The 19,767-nt window shown below is 36.5% G+C and overlaps 1 protein-coding gene across 7 annotated transcripts in view; it reads right to left on the bottom strand.

Annotated features, from left to right (window-relative positions):
• EVI5 (ecotropic viral integration site 5) overlaps positions 1-19,767 on the bottom strand; it is a 201,250-nt gene that overhangs the window by 15,543 nt on the left and 165,940 nt on the right. For 5 of the 7 annotated variants that reach the window (XM_054512745.2, XM_045897187.3, XM_045897188.3 and 2 more), the window contains one exon: positions 15,199-15,294. The exons of 1 other annotated variant lie outside the window; for it this stretch is intronic. In XM_054512745.2, the coding sequence (XP_054368720.1) occupies positions 15,199-15,294 (96 nt within the window). Of the gene's footprint in view, positions 1-10,928; positions 12,334-15,198; positions 15,295-19,767 lie in introns of those variants that run through there. One more of the 7 variants, XM_064588816.1, reaches the window with a different exon arrangement.

Here is a 19,767-nt window from a genome sequence, read left to right as displayed (position 1 = left end):
CGTGGGGAGTGAAAATCTGATTATCTCAAGTCCAACTGCATCTGTGAGATAGGGTCCATGAAAGGCACATGATTTACTGCACTAAAGACTTCCAACCACAATTTAAAATTTTTAGTTTTTGTAAATCTGAGGGAGCTAGCTCATCTTTTATCAATTCTCCTTTAGTTGACACTTAGTTAAGTTTGTAGAACACATTTACAAACATTCCTAGTTTGAAAAACTGTCAATACAATGTTATTGTTTCTTTTAAAAACTAGCATTTTAAAACTGAATTACTTGTTGCAAAAGAAAACAAGGTTTTAAAAATGATTGGCTATATTTCAAAATCTTGGCATAGCTGAAGAAACTGGACTTTTAGATTTAAGAATATATAACACTAAAAAACAAGTGTGAAGTATTGGGTAGCTTGAATAATAGGAAGAGAATATCTAAATTAAACTGAATAGATTCAAACTCACTCTCAAATGCACTGTTTGGGCCAAGGTCTTAAAGAGAATATAATTCAAAGCATAATCAAGGAAGAAGACTCTATTTTATGGATTTCCTCTCGTTTGATTAAGAAAGCTTTACCCTCAGCCATCAGATCAATCTCTCTGAAAGCTATTTTCAGAACCACACACGACAAACTGATCAGGCTAAGCCTCTGGTTTCAGAAGTGTCCGTCTCTACTGATTTCCCTGTTATTTTTATAGCTGCTCCTTCTCTCTCTCTTGAGCTCGTTATTTGCCTCCAAACCTTTGCATATGATGGCCTCTCTACCTAAATACTCTTCTACTCTCTTTTTTCTGGCTATCTTCTTTTTTTTTATTATTATTATGTTATGTTAATCACCATACAGTACATCATTAGTTTTTGATGTAGTGTTCCATGATTCATTATTTGCGTATAGCACCCAGTGCTCCATGCAGAACGTGCCCTCTTTAATACCCATCACCAGGCTAACCCAACCTCCCACCCCCCACCCCCCTCCCCTCTAGAACCCTCAGTTTGTTTTTCAAAGAGTCCATCATCTCATGGTTTGTCTCCCCTCCACTTCCCCCCCCTTCATTCTTCCCCTCCTGCTATCCTCTTCTTCTTCTTTTATTTTTTTTTTTTAACATATAATGTATTATTTGTTTCAGAGGTACAGATCTGTGATTCAACAGTCTTGCATGTCCTGGCTATCTTCTATTCCTCCTTCGACATAGTTTAGGTAGCTCCACGCCCAGAGACTTTGGACACATTTCTAGGCCACGGTGCCACGTGGTTCTACCACAGCACTGTCCATACAGACTGTTCTCCCTACCAGTCTGAATTCCTTCACAATTGGGACAATGACTTCTAGACAACTAGCCCAGGATGGGGATGGAAAGCACTTTAAAGATTATTTAGCATGACTTCTTTAGGATGCAGTAAATGAGACAAGGCCTGAGGCATGCTTGGGAGCTAAATGATATCCAAATGCTCACTGACTGAATGAATATATGAAGTAAATTGGCATCCTAAGGGCACACAGTTAATCAGTGGTAGAACTAGGCCTAGAATTCAGGTCTCCTGACTCTAAGCTCAATGTTCCAAAACTGATAGTTTCTCAACCATGTGTAGTAAGTTCTTTTTGGAGAACAAAGACACAAAATTCAGAAACAAAACTAAACATCAAATTAAAAAAACAAACAAAATAATCCGGAACTGTTATTAAGAATTTGATAAATTACACATATATCTATAATTTTTCCTCTCTTCTCCCTTTTATGGATGTGTTTAGAAATACTGGCATGATAATGAATGGAGAAAGTAAGAGTTAGATGAAGAGTAGGGATAATTAGTTTTTTTTTTTTTTAAGTTGGCTCCCATCCAGCTGGAGCCCAACAGAGGGCTTGAACTCATGACCCTGAGATCAAGACCTGAGCTGAGATCAAGAGTTAGACGCTTAACCAACTGAGCCACCCAGGAGCCCCAGGATAATCAGCTTTTGAATAAGTGAAAAAATTTAAAAATGAATACACAAGTCTTGAAACCTGAGTATACGAGTAAGTTCACTGGACTTTAAAACTGTAGCTCATTTGGTTGCTCACATCAGGCTGAATGAAATCTTTAAGCATATCCTATTAGTTTCACTTAAATGTTAACAAGTACATCTAATTCTGTAGTCATGTTAAAATCTTATTGGTATTATACATATTACTGAAATGTTTTTTTTTTTTAATTATATGGTTTATTTGTGTGTGGTCTAAGTCAACTGTTAACCATGTAATTCATTGCAGGGGAGAGAGACAATCTTAAGTAGGATCCACGCCCAGTGCTGAGCCCAATACAGGGTTCAATCTCACAACCCGGAGATCATGACCTGAGCTGAAATGAAAAATCGGAGGCTTAACTGACTGAGCCACCGAGGTACGCCTGAAATAGTTTTAAGCATTTATATCTTATTTTTCTCATGTCTAAGATAGAAGAATACGCTATTAGATGGTGTTTTCATGGGAATGCTAATGGAATAAGTCTCTTCTATCCTTAGTCAATGAAATCTATTTAAGAACTGCTTTATAAGCAACTAAAAAACCTGTCACTACAGGTGTTATAGTTAGTTCTAGTTTCTTTAAGAAATGCTTATTATTGGGGCACTTAGGGCACTTAGGTGGCTCAGTTGGTTAAGTGGCCAACTCTTGATTTCAGCTCAGGTCATGATCTCAGGGTCCTGGGATCAAGCCCTGAGTCGGGTTCCACGTTCAGTGAGGAATCTGCTTAAGGATTTTCCCTCTTCCTCTTCCTCTGCCCCTCCCCTCATTTGCCCTCTCCCACTCTCTATCTCCCTAAAATCAATCAATATTAAAAAAAAAGAAAAAAGGAAACGCTTATTATCATCTGCCTTTACTTCTCATAACCTAAGTGGTATCTGACATCCAGTTTCCCTTAAGTGGTTTTTTATGACTTCCATTTCCAATCTAATTGTTGGAACCACTTATTAAGCAATTTATAGATTAGTACTAATAGACATTGTCTCACTACAATGCATTTGAAAATCTAGCTATTCTCGTTTACTGTAAAGTACTATTTAAAAACTTGCCACTTAGTGGGGCGCCTGGGTGGCTCAGTCGGTTAAGCATCTGCCTTCGGCTCAGGTCATGATCCCAGGGTCCTGGGGGGGATCGAGCCCTGCATCGGGCTCCCTGCTCGGCAAGGAGCCTGCTTCTCCCTCTCCTCCCCGCTCCTGCTTGCTTGTGCTATTGCTATCTTTGTGTCTCTCTCTCTCAAATAAATAAATAAAATCTTAAAAAAAACCCCAAAAACCAAAAACCAAAAATAACCTTGCCACTTAGTACCAGAAAACACAGAAGTGCTCAAAGACTAATGGGGTTGTAGAAAAAATAGATACTAGTTGAAGAAAGAAGAGAAAAGAAAAGAAAAGAAAAGAAAAGAAAAGGAAAGAAAAGAGCAAGAGAGAGAGAAAAAAAGATAGAGATACTTGAAAGAGTTTCTACTGGTCAGATTCAGGACAATTTGAATACCAAGAGAACTGACTGAATCCATGAGTTCATAGCACTGTGTTAGGATTTTTGAAAGACTCTAAGAAATATAAGGCTGAATAAGGCACAATCTTTGCCATCAAGGAACTCACAGTTTAGCTTGTCCCTAAGCATCAAGGACAGTACAACAACTCTTAATCAAAATAAACAAAATTATGTGCTGTGTTATCTCCCATTTCTGAACTATTAAGTACTCACTATCAGTATCAACCATACAGTCTTTGTTAAATTAACTGTTCCACTTTTCCCCTTCAGATTGTAAATTCCTTGAGAGTAAGACTACACTGTACTTTGCATAGCATCTGGCACAATATCAGAAAAATATCCCATCTGACACAGCTTTGTATCCAAGTCTGACTTTACAATTCTAACTGGTCCTGTTCCTTGGCCAGTGGAACATTGTCTCTTAAGGTTATTTATTTGGCCCTTTAATTCTGAGTACCAGATTCAAATCCCTCATTTCTGATTGATTCTATAGTCTCTAAATTGGCTGTTTACCCAGATTTCATCCTAAAAATCTCTTAACTCTTTTGAGGCTTATCCTTCCCTAGTCAATACCCCTAAGAGGCTTCTTTCCTGGGTATCTCATCCTCTCTAGGGTCTAATTCCCTTTCTTACTTTGTTTTTTATTTTTAATTTTCCTTTTTTAAGTGATTTCATTATCTCACCTTACCGTCCTCTACCAGACCCATCTTTTTTGTCATGTTTGAGGATTCAACTCTAGTTCTTCAATGAAATTGTCATCATCAGAAACACATATTTTCATCAGCAAATTTAAACATCTTTTTTTACCTATAGTAGGAATAGGATACATGCATAGAGGCATGTAATTGGGTCGAACACCACCCCCTTCTATGAATACAGCATAAAACTGGAAAGTGGTCTAAAAGTCTTGAATAAAAAGTAAGGTACCCTGTGCACCCTGATGTTTATAGCAGCAATGTCCACAATAGCCAAACTGTGGAAAGAGCCAAGATGTCCATCGACAGATGAATGGATAAAGAAGATGTGGTATATATACACAATGGAATATTATGCAGCCATCAAAAGGAATGAGATCTTGCCATTTGCAACGACGTGGATGGAACTGGAGGGTATTATGTTGAGTGAAATAAGTCAAACAGAGAAAGACATGTATCATATGATCTCACTGATATGAGGAATTCTTAATTGCAGGAAACAAACTGAGGGTTGCTGGAGTGGGGGGTGGGGTGGGAGGGATGGGGTGACTGGGTGATAGACACTGGGGAGGGTATGTGCTCTGGTAAGCGCTGTGAATTGTGCAAGACTGTTGAATCTCAGATCTGTACCTCTGAAACAAACAATGCAATATATGTTAAGAAAAAAAGAAGAAGAAGAAGGTAGCGGGAGGGGAAGAATGAAGCGGGGGAAATTGGAGGGGTAGACGAACCATGAGAGACAATGGACTCTGAAAAACAAACTGAGGGTTCTAGAGGGGAGGGGGGTGGGAGGATGGGTTAGCCTGGTGGTGGGTATTGAGGAGGGCACATTCTGCATGGAGCACTGGGTGTTATGCACAAACAATGAATCATGGATCACTACATCTAAAACTAATGATGTAATGTATGGGGATTAACATAAGAATAAAAAAAATTAAAAAATTAAAAAAGTAAGGTACCCTGTGTGGGATTATTATAGTTTTTTCTCTGTGTTATATATTCTTTTTGGAGGCAAAGAATAAATGGAAAGATGTACAGCCTTGGAGATTTTAAAAAATTAATCTAGAAACAATTCCTGGAAGTTTGGTCACAACTTAAATAATAAACTCTTGCAACAGAATGTATTGAATAGCTGATCTGATTTATGTCCTTGGGTAAACCTGTATTTCTTAAATAATAGGTATATATGAAATTGGGTTAACTAGTTTTATCTAGTTCTATGTTTCTGGGAATGTCAAATTTGGCTAGAAAATCTCAGTTGCCTCTGTTTTCAGAAAATCATCTAATATTTAAAAGTTAAGATTTTAGTAGCACCTACTGGAAACTGAGGCAGAATCTAAAGGGTCAAGTCACATCAATTCTCCAGTTTCAGATGGAAGAGAAATCCAGAAACTGATGCTGGAAGAAAAGTAAAGAATACTAGGTGGTAGTAAAGTTCTACTAACCAGACATTAGGTTCCCATCTGAAAGAAGTAATTAATTTAATTAAACCATTGTGGAACTCCTCCTACATCTCACATGTGACAGTTCAGTGAGTCGGCAGGACTGTGGCAGGGCAGAGGGATGTAGCAGATCAGTCCGAATGCCTGGGCAGTAGTTCCGTCTCTGCCACCAACTAGCTGTGTAACTTCGGGTAAGTCCCTTAACTCTTATGCCCTCAGCTTCCTCATTTAGCAAGTGAAAAACTAGATAAACTTTAAGAACATGTCTGGCTTAAAAAAATGTGAATCTGAAATCTCAGCTTTATGTCTTCTACACAGTGATATTATTGTAGACATTAAATATTGTACACTGTACAGTTTTATCTTATGACTTCAAATAAGATAAACTAATTATCTGAGATTAAATGGAACATATAAGAGGAATAGGAATAACAACCCCCATTTAAAGAAGTCATTAAGAATGGATTTTTAATCTATAAATGGAGGTTGTAAATTTTAAAAACAGTGCTAAACATTTTTTAAAAGATTTTATTTATTTATTTGAAAGAGCGAGCACAAGCAGGGGGAGTAGCAGGCTCCCATGGAGCAGGGAGCCCGATACAGGACTTGATCCCAGGACCCCGGGATCATGACCTGAGCCAGAGGCAGACACTTAAACGACTGAGCCACCCAGGTGCCCAGAACTAAACATTTAATTTGAAGAGCCTTTTTTTTTAAATTTTATTTATTTCTCAGAGAGAGAGAGAGCACAAGCAGGGGGAGCGGCAGGCAGAGGGAGAAGCAGACTCCCCACTGAGCAGGGAGCCTGATGTGGGGCTCCAGCCGAGGACCCTGGGATCATGACCTGAGCCGAAGGCAGATGCTTAATCAACTGAGCCACCCGGGTGTCCCTAATTTGAAGAGCCTTAAAGCAATTTCCATAGGAGTACAAATATGATCTCTCATTATCTACATAAGACCTTTTGGCGGCAGAAAAAAACCAATTTTCCTGTAGTGAGGCTTTTGTGAGCTCCTGCATGATACTTTACATTGCTTTAACTAGAGAAAAAACAAATTTAAGGGAATATGTTTTTTTATTAAGAAGTTGCCACATTGGGAAACTGGACACTTTTTACTGTAACAATATGCATGAAAGCTTATAACTCCATGTATTGAAACTTTTTTAAACAATAATTCTAAAATTAAGATTCGATTATCAACAGACATCAATACAAAAGATTATTTCTGCCTCCACCAGTACACTGTCACTATCAATGCAGTTTGTAAAAATGTCAATTCTTTTTTAGGTTATCCTCTGTGAACTAGGTAATATACTTGGGGTTTTGCAAGATTTAAAAGGAAATAAAGACTGGTAGAAACAGTCAATACAGAATAAGCATACAGTTAAAAAACCAAAAATATTACTATTCAGTTTGAAATAAAGAGAAAAAAATAGCTGCCAATAATTAGAGCCAAATTACTAAGTTCTTTTCTACCGTTAATATTCTGATTTTAATGCTAGATGAAGATCAATGTTAAATGAATCTTTAAGCTCCTTTAAAAAAATTCAAGTTCGGGGCACCTGGTGGCTCAGGTGGGTTAAAGCGTCAGCCTTGGCTCAGGTCATGATCCTGAGATCAAGCCCCGCCTGGGGCTCTGCTTCTCCCTCTCCTCTCTGTTTGTGCTCTCTCTTGCTATCTCTATCTCTCTCAAATAAATAAAATCTTAAAAATAAAATAAAATATATTCAAGTTCAAGTGATTTTATTAACTACTTTTAAACTGGGAATGTAGAACAAGGGAAAAAAGATTCACAGTTACAAAAGGGTAGTCTGTCATTTGATTCCGAAAGTTCCTCATTTCAAAAATTCTAGTTTAATAACAAGTCAGTATACACATTAAATATACTAATAATGGACAGGGCATTCAAAATACTTTTTGGTAGATATTTTACTAAATCTATAGCTCAAGCATACATAAACAGTTATCAGAATTTAAAAGAGTACTTACGTATAAATATTTTCTAAGTCAAACTTCAGAATGGGCTTTCTTTAGATTTCCTTTTATTTATTCAAACTCCTAATTTTGTATTTGGCTGGTAGAAATAAAAGAAGATTCTTGGGGCACCTGGGTGGCTCAGTTGTTAAGCGTCCGCCTTCAGCTCAGGTCATGATCCCAGGGTCCTGGGATTGAGCCCCGCATCGGGCTCCCTGCCCGGCGGGGAGCCTGCTTCTCCCTCCCCCACTCCCCCTGCTTGTGTTCCCTCTCTCACGGTGTTTCTGTCAAATAAATAAATAAAATCTTAAAAAAAAAAAAAAAAAGAAGATTCTTGGAACATATGATAACTTAAAAAACTGTCTCCTCAACAAAGAAAACAGGATGACAGAAGACCTGGGTAACTGAGAATGAGCACAAAGGCTATCCTTAAAATGAAAGTTGGCTTCATCTACCTGGGTTGTATGTTATTTATAGCATCCTATAATAGTGTTTTATGTTGCTTTGTTTTTTGGACAGCTTTGTCCTGAAACAGCTTACATTTCTTTAAGTTCTTCAGGAAGGGGGGGGTCTCAGTACTTGTTCAGTGACAATTCCTCTTGTCAAGTTTTTTTCATAAATCATCCATCATTGTCTGATAAATGGTAAAAAAAAAAATGCTGAAGATATCTTTCCTAATACATTCATTCTTCAGCAGGACCAGGGAAGTTTATAATCTAATTAAAATAACTATGTTGAGGGTGCCTGGGTGGCTCAGATGGCTAAGCGTCTGCCTTCAGCTCAGGTCATGATCCCAGGGTCCTGGGATCGAGTCTTGCATCAGGCTTCCTGCTAGGCGGGGAGCCTGCTTCTCCCTCTGCCTCTCTCTCTCTCTGACTCTCATGAATAAATAAATAAAACATTAAAAAAAATAACTATGTTGAAATGCTCCCTTCTTGAAATTCCCCTTTCTGGGGCTCCTGTATCCACAGTCGCTTGTTTCCCCCCTATCCCACTGGTAGTTTTGATCTCCTTTATTGGCTCTCTTGATCTTATAGGTCAGGAGTGCCACAAATTTGCTCCTAGAACCCCTTCCCTTTACCTATGAATAAGATTTATATGCCAATAACTACTATACCTATTTTTAGCCCCAACATCTTTTTAGAACCTCATACATATCCATTGACCACCTCGTATTTTCATTTTAATGTTCAATAGGAATCTCAATTTTAACATAAACTGTAAAACAGAGCTCTTGATATTCTACCCTTCCCAAGTTCAGTAAATGGCACCAATCACTCAGATGTCAAGCCAAAAATCTCTGGAGTCACTGACTGTTTTATCTTATGTCCCTCATGCAATCCATCAGCAAGTTCTCAACCTCTAAAACTTATCTTTAATACATTCCACTTCTTCCATCCTTCTAAGCCACCTTTGCTCTTACCTAGACTATATTAACAGCCTCCATTTTCCTGTTTCTAGTCTTGCTCTCCTACAATCAATTCACCATATAGCAGGCAGGACAAATCAGATCACATCACTCTTTGCTTAAAACCACCCAAAGGCTTCCCACTGAACCAAGAATAAAACACAGTCTATTTATCCTGGCAAAAAAGCACTATATAGGATTTGACCTCAACTATCTCTTTAATCTTATCTCATACCATTTTTTTCCCCACCCTCCACTATACTGTACCCGCCACATTAGTATGATTTCTCATGAAGTCCACTACATTCCCCCCAAGGTCTTTGTGCTAGTTGTTTCTTCTGCCTGGAATGTTCTTTCCACTGATTTTTTTTTTTTTTATGATTTTATTTATTTGACAGAGAGAGACACAGCGAGAGAGGGAACCCAAGCAGGGGGAGTGGGAGCGGGAGAAGCAGACTTCCTGCTGAGCAGAGAGCCTGATGTAGGGCTTGATCCCAGGACCCTGGGATCATAACCTGAGCCAAAGGCAGACGCTTAACGACTGAGCCACCCAGGCGCCCCTCCACTGATTTGTGCACATCAGGAAGCTTCTTAGCATTCCTATCACAGCTTTTATGTTACCTTATTAGCAAAGCCTTTTGAAATCATTTATTTGTTAAATTCTTTTTCCCATGGAGTATCTATTACAGGGCAACGTTGTTCTAGGTGCTGGGGGAAAAGTTACCCAAGTACACATTAAAACCATAATGGGAAACCTCTTCCCAGACAAAGAATGACTAAAATTAGATAAAGACAGACAATCCTACATGTTGATGAGGATGTAGAATAAGAACTGTCTTCAATGCTCATGGAGTGTAAAATGGCATAATCACTTGCAGCAATGTTCTTAACAGACCAAACTGGAAATAATTCTAATGTTCACCAACAAAAAGATAAATAAATTGTAGTATATTTATACAAAGGAAAATTACACAGTGATGAGAATGAATAACCTATAGCAACAACATGATTAAATTTCACAATTTAAAGCCAAAGAAGCAAGACACAAAATATATACTATAAGCAGCCATTTATATAAAATTCAAAAACCTAAACTATTGTATTAAAGTTGAGATCATGGTTATCTTTGAAGAGGAGGGAGTGAGTAGTGGTTGCAAGAGAGTATATATGGGGCTTTGAGTCTATTTCTTGGACCTGGGTGGAAGTTACATGGGTGTGATCACTTTGTGATAATTTATTGAGCTCTAAACTTGTCACCTGAGCACTTTCCGCCATGTTGTACTTCTATCAAAAGTCTTTAAAGAGTTTGTTCTTTAAATTGTTCAATTTTTATGATTATGAACACATTCTACTATAGAATATTAAGGATAACAGCTGGTCTATAATAGTTGATCATACTCGAAGGTTTCATTCACAGATAAGCAATGAAGAAACTGTTGTTTGATCTCACCATCAGAAATAGTTGTGGCTCTCCTAACAATTGGTCTGTTTTCATTATACATTCTCTCTGACATATTTAAAGTGACTAGGTTTCCCCCTTTTTTGTGTTGACTGCTGAAAACCTTAGAGCCAAGCTTGAGGTCCACTTATAAGAAATAGATACTCTTGTGGTATGCATTTTTGTATGGGTCTTATTCATGGCTTCGTATTACACTCCTACAGTTTTCTTTCCTTTGTCTCACAAAATGTCTGCATCATTTACAAACTTGTTTCATTATGTCTAGAACAAGGCAGGGTATTTATTAATGAACAAAAATGCTCTAAAGGTTTTTTTTCTTTCTTTTAAAAAAAAGTATAGTTTGTTTTGGTTTTACTTCATTCTAAGTTTAATACATCGCAGTCAAATGAAAGTCCTGCTTCAAGCTTCTGCTACTTATTGATCATGTGACTGTGGACATGTTATTTAGCCTCTCTGAGACTATAAAATGGGAATAATAATTTTCACAGGATAATTGTGAAGATTAAAATAATCATCCAAAGTATCTACACCCAGTTTAGCAACTACCATTAGAAAGCTTAATGAAAAAAGGGAAAACTTCCTCTATGTAGAAAACTTACTAAGCAAATAGGATCAGAATTACTTTTGTGAGATTTTAAGGACATAAAGCATATTAAAACTATTATGACATTATAAAAATTCAGCAAAGCTGTTTAATAAAAAAGTATTTAATTTTTAGCATAAATGAATTATCTTTAGACTGGAATAAATTTACCTATTCCTACAACATCCACCAGAACATATCACATCAAGAACAAGTGAAAACATAACCTATATCCAAAAACATTTTCAAATCAGCTGTTTAGTATGCATTTTCCTATAAAATAATACTGTAAATGGCAGCAAGGCTCCAAAGGGCCCAGAGAAGCCTAGTCAACTGGTAAGTTGGCTGAACCATAAAATTATACTTCTCAGTATGTCTATACCTACATGAGTCCTGAGTATATTTCTTTTAGCTTCTAAATGAGAATAACTTTCTACTTTCTTCTAGCTCCCTTTCCCAGCATTTAGAAAATAGTCATTGCCTTCAGTGGTCAGTAGCTATAAGAAGACAGACCTATGTTGCAAAGTACATGGCTTATTCATTCCTAGAACCTACAATTTTGGTTTATGTATCTGACTTACATGTTCCTGATGCCCAATCTGCGTGACAAATTTCTTCTCATTTTTCAAAACCCAACCCAGATGCTGTTACCATTTTATTCCTATATGTTTCAAAGGAGGCATAGCATATGGTAGTTAAGTGCATGAATGGGCCTGGAGTCCTATAGTCTGAACTAACATCCTACTTCTACTACTAACTACTGTATGACCATGGGGAGTTATTTAATACCCCAGAACCTTAGTTTTATTACATGTAAAACATGAATAATAATGATGCTACCTACTTCAAGGAATGTTGTGAAGAAATAATGTAAGTATAACATTTAGGACAGTGTCTGGCACAGAGTGACTATTAAATGAATGGTAACCACTATAATGTAATATTTTTCATTATGTATTACAATTCGTTTATTTGTATACCGGTCTCTGCTGTTAGTCTGTGAGCCCCTTGAGGGACTGTTTCAATCTTTATTTGTAGTTCTAAACACAGTGCCTAGGAGGTGCTATGATGATAGATGTTTGGAAGGGCAGGAGGTGGGGAAGATGGAATAAGGAAAGACTTGAACTGGGATCCAGTTTCTTTTCTATGTATGCCATGAGGACAGGATGTACAGATACAGGAGGATTTAACCAAGGCTCTTGCCAGATCTGGGGCAGCAAGGGTTTCCGCAGTGGCTTCTATGAAGGTCTTGGCAGGGTATGAGAGGTTCCAAGTTAAAACATTCCTATGTGAAGTAGGTAAAATTAGGAGCATAATTAGTTAGGTGGTGACAGCAGGAACTGCAGGGGTTGGGAGTCAGAGAAGGCACTTGGATGGATCACAGTAAACTGCAGGAAGTGAAGATAAATCTCCATTTGCTATGCTAACAGGGAAGGAGAGGGAGCTCCCACGGCTAGGTCAACTGAAGAATTCACTTACTGGATGTATGCAAATTAATGTTTCAGGGAGGAACAACATAGTTAAAATACTGTCATTAATTGCCATTCTTTAAATTTTTAAATATTGATGACATGTTTTCTAATCTAATGTCTGTAAACAGCACAGAAAAGGATAGGCCAAATTTGATTCAATCCTGGCTCAACCATTTACTGCTTGTATAACCCCGGCAAGTTACTTAATTATTGTGAATCTGTTTTCATATTTATTCAACTGAGAATACTACCATCATGTGGGATTATTATGAGGGTTAATAATAATAAATATGAAGTATCTGACACAATGCTTGACCAATAGAGGGTACTCAATAAATAGTAACTACTATTGTTATTTTATAGATCTGCAGTTTCTGTCAACATTTCCCTCAGCATTTTGAGAAGTATAAAAATCAGCTAGTAGAGTGACTACTAACAGTCACATGTTCACATATAACATTAATATTTGAAAGTTAATTTTATGGTGAAAGCTAAAGATTCTGGCAAACTAACACACAAGGCAAAAATTAATTTGGAGAGATTAGACTGACTTTGGTTACAGGCTTTTTTCCTCATTGTGAAGTGCTATAGCACAAGAATGAAAATCACTAGAGTAATAAAGTGATACCTTATGTAACCCTCTTAAGAAGCTGGTCCAACCAAGAGTAATGTGTATAGTCAGTGCACTCGTAACTATTACCTTGGTTTAAAATTTCACTTGTTTTCACTTAACCTTTCTTTAGTTGTAAAACTTTGAAACAGGTGAATGTATTAAAATCTGCTCCGAAAACATAATGAAAAGGAACCTTTAACTGAAGACCTATAATGGTTTCATTTTATCTAGTAAATTTAATCTCTTCTAGCTTTGAAGATTCACCATAAGCTGGTTCTATTCAATCTGCCCTTACCTCCCACAACTTAATCACATTAATTCTTAATCGAGTCTGGCCTCTAAATCCCACACCCATGCTGGCTCACTCTCACCTCTGCACTCTTGTGTGGTCCCCAGCTGCACTATACTCACCCTCTTCTCTACACATTTTCTCACTGGGGCCTGCTTAAGCCCAGGACCTGCGTACTTTGAATAACACAATTAGCATCTCATCACAAACTGTTCTAGTTTGTAATTTACACAATATAGCTCTTTATTTTAACGGTAGAAAATTTTACTCAATTAATTTTCTTTCCATGTTTGTGCAAGACAAACAATTACTTTCACAGGCCACACAAAAAAAGTGACATTAAAGTGAGACCTCTCATGAACTGTTTTCTGCCAGTCCTGATGAGGAGATTATCATTATTTTTAGTTAAGGTACATGACAGGCAAAATTAATGTTGGCTGATTTTTAGACGAGTCTTGGAAATAAAGTCAATCCCTATACAATTTTCTTAATTCAGCAACATTAAAGCTTTCTAATCACTCTAAGTCAAAATTATAAAGGGGAGATGGCTTTATTTTAGTCAAAATTTCCTTTTGCGAAAAGCTTTTGAACACAAGGAATAATTCCTAGGGTTCTCAAAACAATAAGAATTTCCAGAACATCTTATTTGTAACTTGTTCTTTCACACATGGCTATTAGATCAGAAGAGATTATAAAAACTGTACACAAATAGGTAAAGATTATACACAATCTTGAATCCCTTAAATGCCATCATGGTTGAACATCAGAGGAATGACCCCCCAAATTTCAGGATAAGTTAAATTAAACCACATTTAAGATTTATCATTTTTGTTAATGTTTTGTTTCTCCATTCAGAATTTACTTAGATTGACTACCTCCAGGAGGTATTACCCAAAACACTCAGACCTTAACTGAAGGGTGTAATACCAGGAAAGAGTAATGTCCAAACTTTTTCCTTTGAGGTTTAAATTAATTTAGTGGTCAAAATGAGTTTCTTTCTTAACAAATGAGGTTATGTTACCCACCCAAATCTTTTCAATGTGAATAAACCTTATTGTACAAATAATTCAAGATAAGAAACATGCTTTTATATTCATGTTTAGATAAGTACTTATCATTAGAAAATAATAAAGGACAAGGAAATTGACCTAGAGCTACATTAACAAAAAGTATCTCTCTAATCAAACACATTAATTTAAATTACTTAGTAGAGTACTTAATAATACTATCTGAAAGTTTCATGAATCGAATCTCACAGATTCAAGGTACTGCCAGTTTAAAAAGTGTTTAGATACTAAGAAATCTGTTAACTGATATTAGGCAAGTATCCTTTTTTGCAATCTCAGTAACACCACCATGAAGGGAGTAAGAAGACAAGAGTAAAAAGACTTCCCTCTATCCACAACGGTAAATAACACTGATCTATTTTAAAGGTATAAAGAAAACTTTAGTTTAATTGAAGTAACTTATGACACCTGGACAAACTATCAAAGATTTTTAGATCACAATAAAAAAAAAAATTGCCATGCAAATATTAATTGAGCATTTTAGATCATGATAAAAAGGTTTGAGGAAAATTAATTCTCAGTATTGGAACAGAACAATTCTTACTAAAAAGACAATTTTCTAAAGTATTATTAATCATAAACAGGGATTCATAGAAAATATTTATCATGAAAGAGTCAGTCATAGCCGGTAATAAACCAGTAATACAGTGTTGTTACAATACAGAGGAAGGAAGAAAGAAATATGTGAAGATCAAAATTCATCACTTACCTCATGATTCAGCTCTGCTATCTGATCTTTCAGTTCCCTAATATACTGGTTAGAATCAGACTTGTTAAGCTGTCCTTGAAGCTTTCCTTCTTCCTTCTGTTTTGTGACAATAAAACAAACCAAAAACAAGAGACAACTTTCACAGCATGTACTCAAATATTTGAAGATATAGGACAGCATAAGGGCATATCCTTTAACTGGCTAAATTCTGAACTAATCTGTTCTCCAACTATCTCTGGAAAGTAATTTATAGTAAACTACACTGAATATTTCCAAATAATGCTTAGTGGAAGTTGTTTACAACACATACAACTTATAAAATGTACCTTTTGAGGTAGGTTTTTAGAAAGTAGGTTTTAAAATGTGCTGTAGGTCCTGTAAAATTACCTTGAGAGTAATGGGTTGTACTGTAGAGCACGTTCCAACATGGAGATCTCTATTGCTATCTTTTCATCCCCAGTAAGGGACCCTGGACATCGTCTGGTGTGGCCTTCTAATTGCAGCCAAATACACGCTCTACTTTCCTTCTATATACCTTCTCCTAACATCCTTGGCAGGAAGAATGAACTAGAACTGCTCCAGTAACAGAATGGGTGGCTCCCCTATAAAGTCAGGGTACCATTCCAACAGAACTGCTCTTCTGCATTAACTGTCCTTCCCACCTGGATTGCATTCTCATATACCCTTCCTCTGTTCTTCAAATCCTATCGCATTAGTCTTACAAGCCCACTCTTTTTGTTTTTCTGTTCTTCTCTTTGTGGCAACCTGCCTTAAAAGTCTTTTCTAGAATATGGCCTGCTGAAGCAGTTTAACTAATAATTGTGTAGAGATAAAAGAACAACTATAGTTCCTACAGGCTTTAAAACATTTCTTATATATTTGAACACATGAATATCACATATAATCACCTAAGTGCAAAAAAGTTCTAATTTAGGGGCACGTGGCGGGCTCAGTCAGTGGAGCATGTGGCTCTTGATCTTGGGGTTGTGAGTTCGAGATGCACGCTGGGTGTGGAGATCGCTTAAAAATAAAACCCTATGTAAAAAATTAAGGGGGGGGTACCTGGGCAGCTCAGTCGATTAAGCGTCTGCCTTCGGCTCAGGTCATGATCCCAGGGTCCTGGGATCAAGTCCCACATCGGGCTCCCTGCTCAGCGGGAAGCCTGCTTCTCCCTCTCCCTCTGCCCACTGCTTCCCCAGCTTGTGCTCTCTCTCTCTGTCAAATAAATAAATAAAATCTTAAAAAAAAAAAACCTGTCTAATTTAACAACTATATTCCAAAGGTTCTAGGCTTCTTAAACATATTCAACAGACACCTTATGATTTTTAGCTATAAGCCTATATTTAAGAAAAAAATTTTTTTTCTGAAAATTTAGTTAAAATATTGGTTTGAGCCAAAGCAATCCTGAGAAAGAACAAAGCAGGAGGTATCACAATACCAGATTTCGAGATACACTACAAAACTGCAGTGGTCAAAACAGTATGTTACTGGCAAAAAAAAAAAATAGACACATAGATCAATGGAACCCCAGAAATAAACCCATGATTATACAGTCAATTAATCTATGACAAAGGAAGCAAGGATATACAATGGGGAAAAAACAGTCTCTTCAATAAATGGTGCTGGGAAAACTGTATAGCTACAAGCAAAGGAATGAAACTGAACCACCTTTCTTACACCATACATTAAAAAAACCCGCAAAATGAATTAAAGACCTAAATGGGACACCTGAAACCATAAACATCATAGAGGAGAGCACAGAGAGTAATTTCTCTGACATTGGTTGTAGGAAAATTTTTTCTACATGTTGTCACCTAAGGAAAGGGAAACAAAAGCAAAAATAAGCTGCTGGAACTACACCAAAATAAAGAACTTTCTGCACAGCAAAGGAAATCATCAACAAAACAAAAAAGCAACAAAACAAAAAGGCAACCTCTGAATGGGAGAAGATATTTGCAAATGACATATCCAATAAGGAATTAATATCCAAAAAACCAAATTAATCTAATTAAAAAATGGGGAAAGGACTTGAGTAGACATTTTTGTAAAGAAGACATATAAATGGCCAACAGACATGTGAAGAGATGCTCAACATCACTCATCATCAGGAAAATGCAAATCAAAACCATGTGAGATATCACCTCACACTTGTCAAAATGAGGGCTAGAATCAAAAAGACAAGAAGTAACAAGTGTTGATGAGGATGTGAAGTACAAGGAATCCTCATGACCTGTTGGCGGAATGTAAATTGGTGCAGCTACTGTGGAAAATAGTATGGAGGTTCTTCAAAAAATTAATATTTCCACTACCGGGTATTAACCCAGAGGAAACAAAAACACTAATTCAAAAAGATATATGCACCCCTATGTTTATTGCAGCATTATTTGTAATAGCCAGGAAGGAAGCAACCTAAGTGTCCATCAACAGACGAACAGATAAGGAAGATGTGATTTATACACAATAATTATATATCCATAAAAAAGGATAAGATCATGTCATTTGAGACAACATGGATGGATGGACCTAGAAGGTATTATGCTAAATGAAATAACTCAGATTGAGAAAGACAACTACCATGTGATTTCACTTGTAAGTGGAATCTTAAAAAAAAAAAAAGGAAAAAATGAATAAACACACAAAAAGCAGATTCAGACATGTAAATACAGAGAACAAACTGATGGTTGCTAGAGGGGAAAGGGGTGTGGGTTTGGGCAAAATGTGTGAAGTGGAGAGGGAGATACAGGCTTCCCGTTATGGCATGAATAAATCACAGGAATAAAAAACAGAGCGTAAGGAATATAGCCAATGATACTGTAATAGCAATGTAACGGGACAGACGGTAGCTACATTTGTGGTGAACATAATGTATAAACTTGTCAAATCACTAAGTTGTACAACTAAAACTAATGTGGCATTATGTATCAGTTATACTCAATTAAAAAAAGTAAAAAAGGAGAAATATTAATTTGGCCAGAGAAAGGTAGAACCAAAACAGCAGAGACACTGACTCAGAGTCCTAATCATCTCTGAAGCCTTAGGTATCTGTTTTTTCATTTATGTGAACGAATAAAGTCCCTTTATTATTTAAACCAGTTTAAATATGGGTTTCTGTTACTTGCAACCAAAGTAGTAATAGCTAACATGTCTTGAGAACTTACCAGACTTTCTCAATTGAGATTCCCCCAAGTAATTAAGCCCTAACACCAAAGCATCGTACGCAATGAATTAACTTCTCTCCTATGCATCTAAATTGGTACTATGTATCGTCCTCAGAAGAATTGAGAAAATAGTTACTCAAACTATTTTCTGTAAGACTTAATTTCTCTTGTGCAACACTGGTAGAGAGAGACTGGGGCTAACAATATGCTAGGAACTGTTCTGTGCCCTTTACATGTAATCATCACAGCAATGCTGTGTAATAGATATTATTATTATTTCTAATTGAATGAACCAACAATTGCCTAAGAATTACATAAACAGTTGATACATTTTTCTCTCTAGCATTCTAAACATGAGAAACACTGAAACAGGCAAGAATATATGGTGATTTATGCAAAGGACCAAACAAATTAGTTTTCTTGGATTTATTTAAAATCTCATGTCTTCCTTGAATATTTATTTTAGCCCCATTATTTAAATGGGAATCACAATATAAAAAGAAATGAAGATAAAATGCTACAGCATACTTTCATTTATGGCCCTAAACTAATGACTCATATTATCAATTTATAGTTGTCTAATACTATTTACATGTAATTATGCCTACACCTGATTTTTAATCACTCCCCATTTTAAATATTTCAGAAACTCAGAAAAAGAACAAAAGAATAACATAATAAAGACTAATAAACCCATCACCCAAATTCAGTCTGTTTTATGACTACCTTATTCCATGATTTCCCTTGGTTCTAGACTTATTCCATCTCAGTCCTGTATATTCTCAAAGTAGGAAAAGATTATGTCAAGCAGAAGGGAATAAGTAGTGAGTGAGTCAAGAAGGAAGAAAAGGAAGAATGTGGAAAAGAGAAAAAAAAAGGAGAGAATATTCGCCGACATAAAGGAAGCCATTATTTTTATAGAATGTATTTTCCAACTCCCATATGTGATATGAGGAATGGCAGCCACAACTGAGTAGGTAGATATATTTCCAAAGGGGACAAATTTGATGAGAAGCACTCCTTTGAGTTATGTGTTCAGCTGTCCTCTTTGATGGCTTTTGAGTCTAATTTTAGCATCATGCCATATTAATTGCCTTGAAATATCTGATTAAATGGAAAGTGCAATCAACTACTAGGAAGAAATCCTTGTGGATGAGATGGAAAGGCCAGATATTTGTGGTTTGGAATCAGATTTAGAAAAATTACCTTTAAATCTGGTCCCCAGTGAAGGCGAAGTTCTTGAGGATTTTGGATATCCCATAGCAAGAATATCATGCAGGACAAAATAAAATTCTCAGGGTGAATAAAATTACAAAGTCCAAGGTAAGTTCTAATGTTGTGAGATAGAAGTTCAAGAATGCAAAATACTTTAGGTTTGAAAGGCTGTCAAATGACCAATAACCATAATTAA

This window comes from Mirounga angustirostris, unplaced genomic scaffold, assembly GCF_029215605.1.
Source record: "Mirounga angustirostris isolate CCGP_5_RB_7025 unplaced genomic scaffold, mMirAng1.0.hap1 SCAF_4, whole genome shotgun sequence".
Taxonomy (NCBI): Eukaryota; Metazoa; Chordata; class Mammalia; order Carnivora; family Phocidae; genus Mirounga; species Mirounga angustirostris.
The sequence above is the reverse complement of the archived record's forward strand: the minus strand, read 5'-3'. Positions and strand labels throughout refer to the sequence as shown.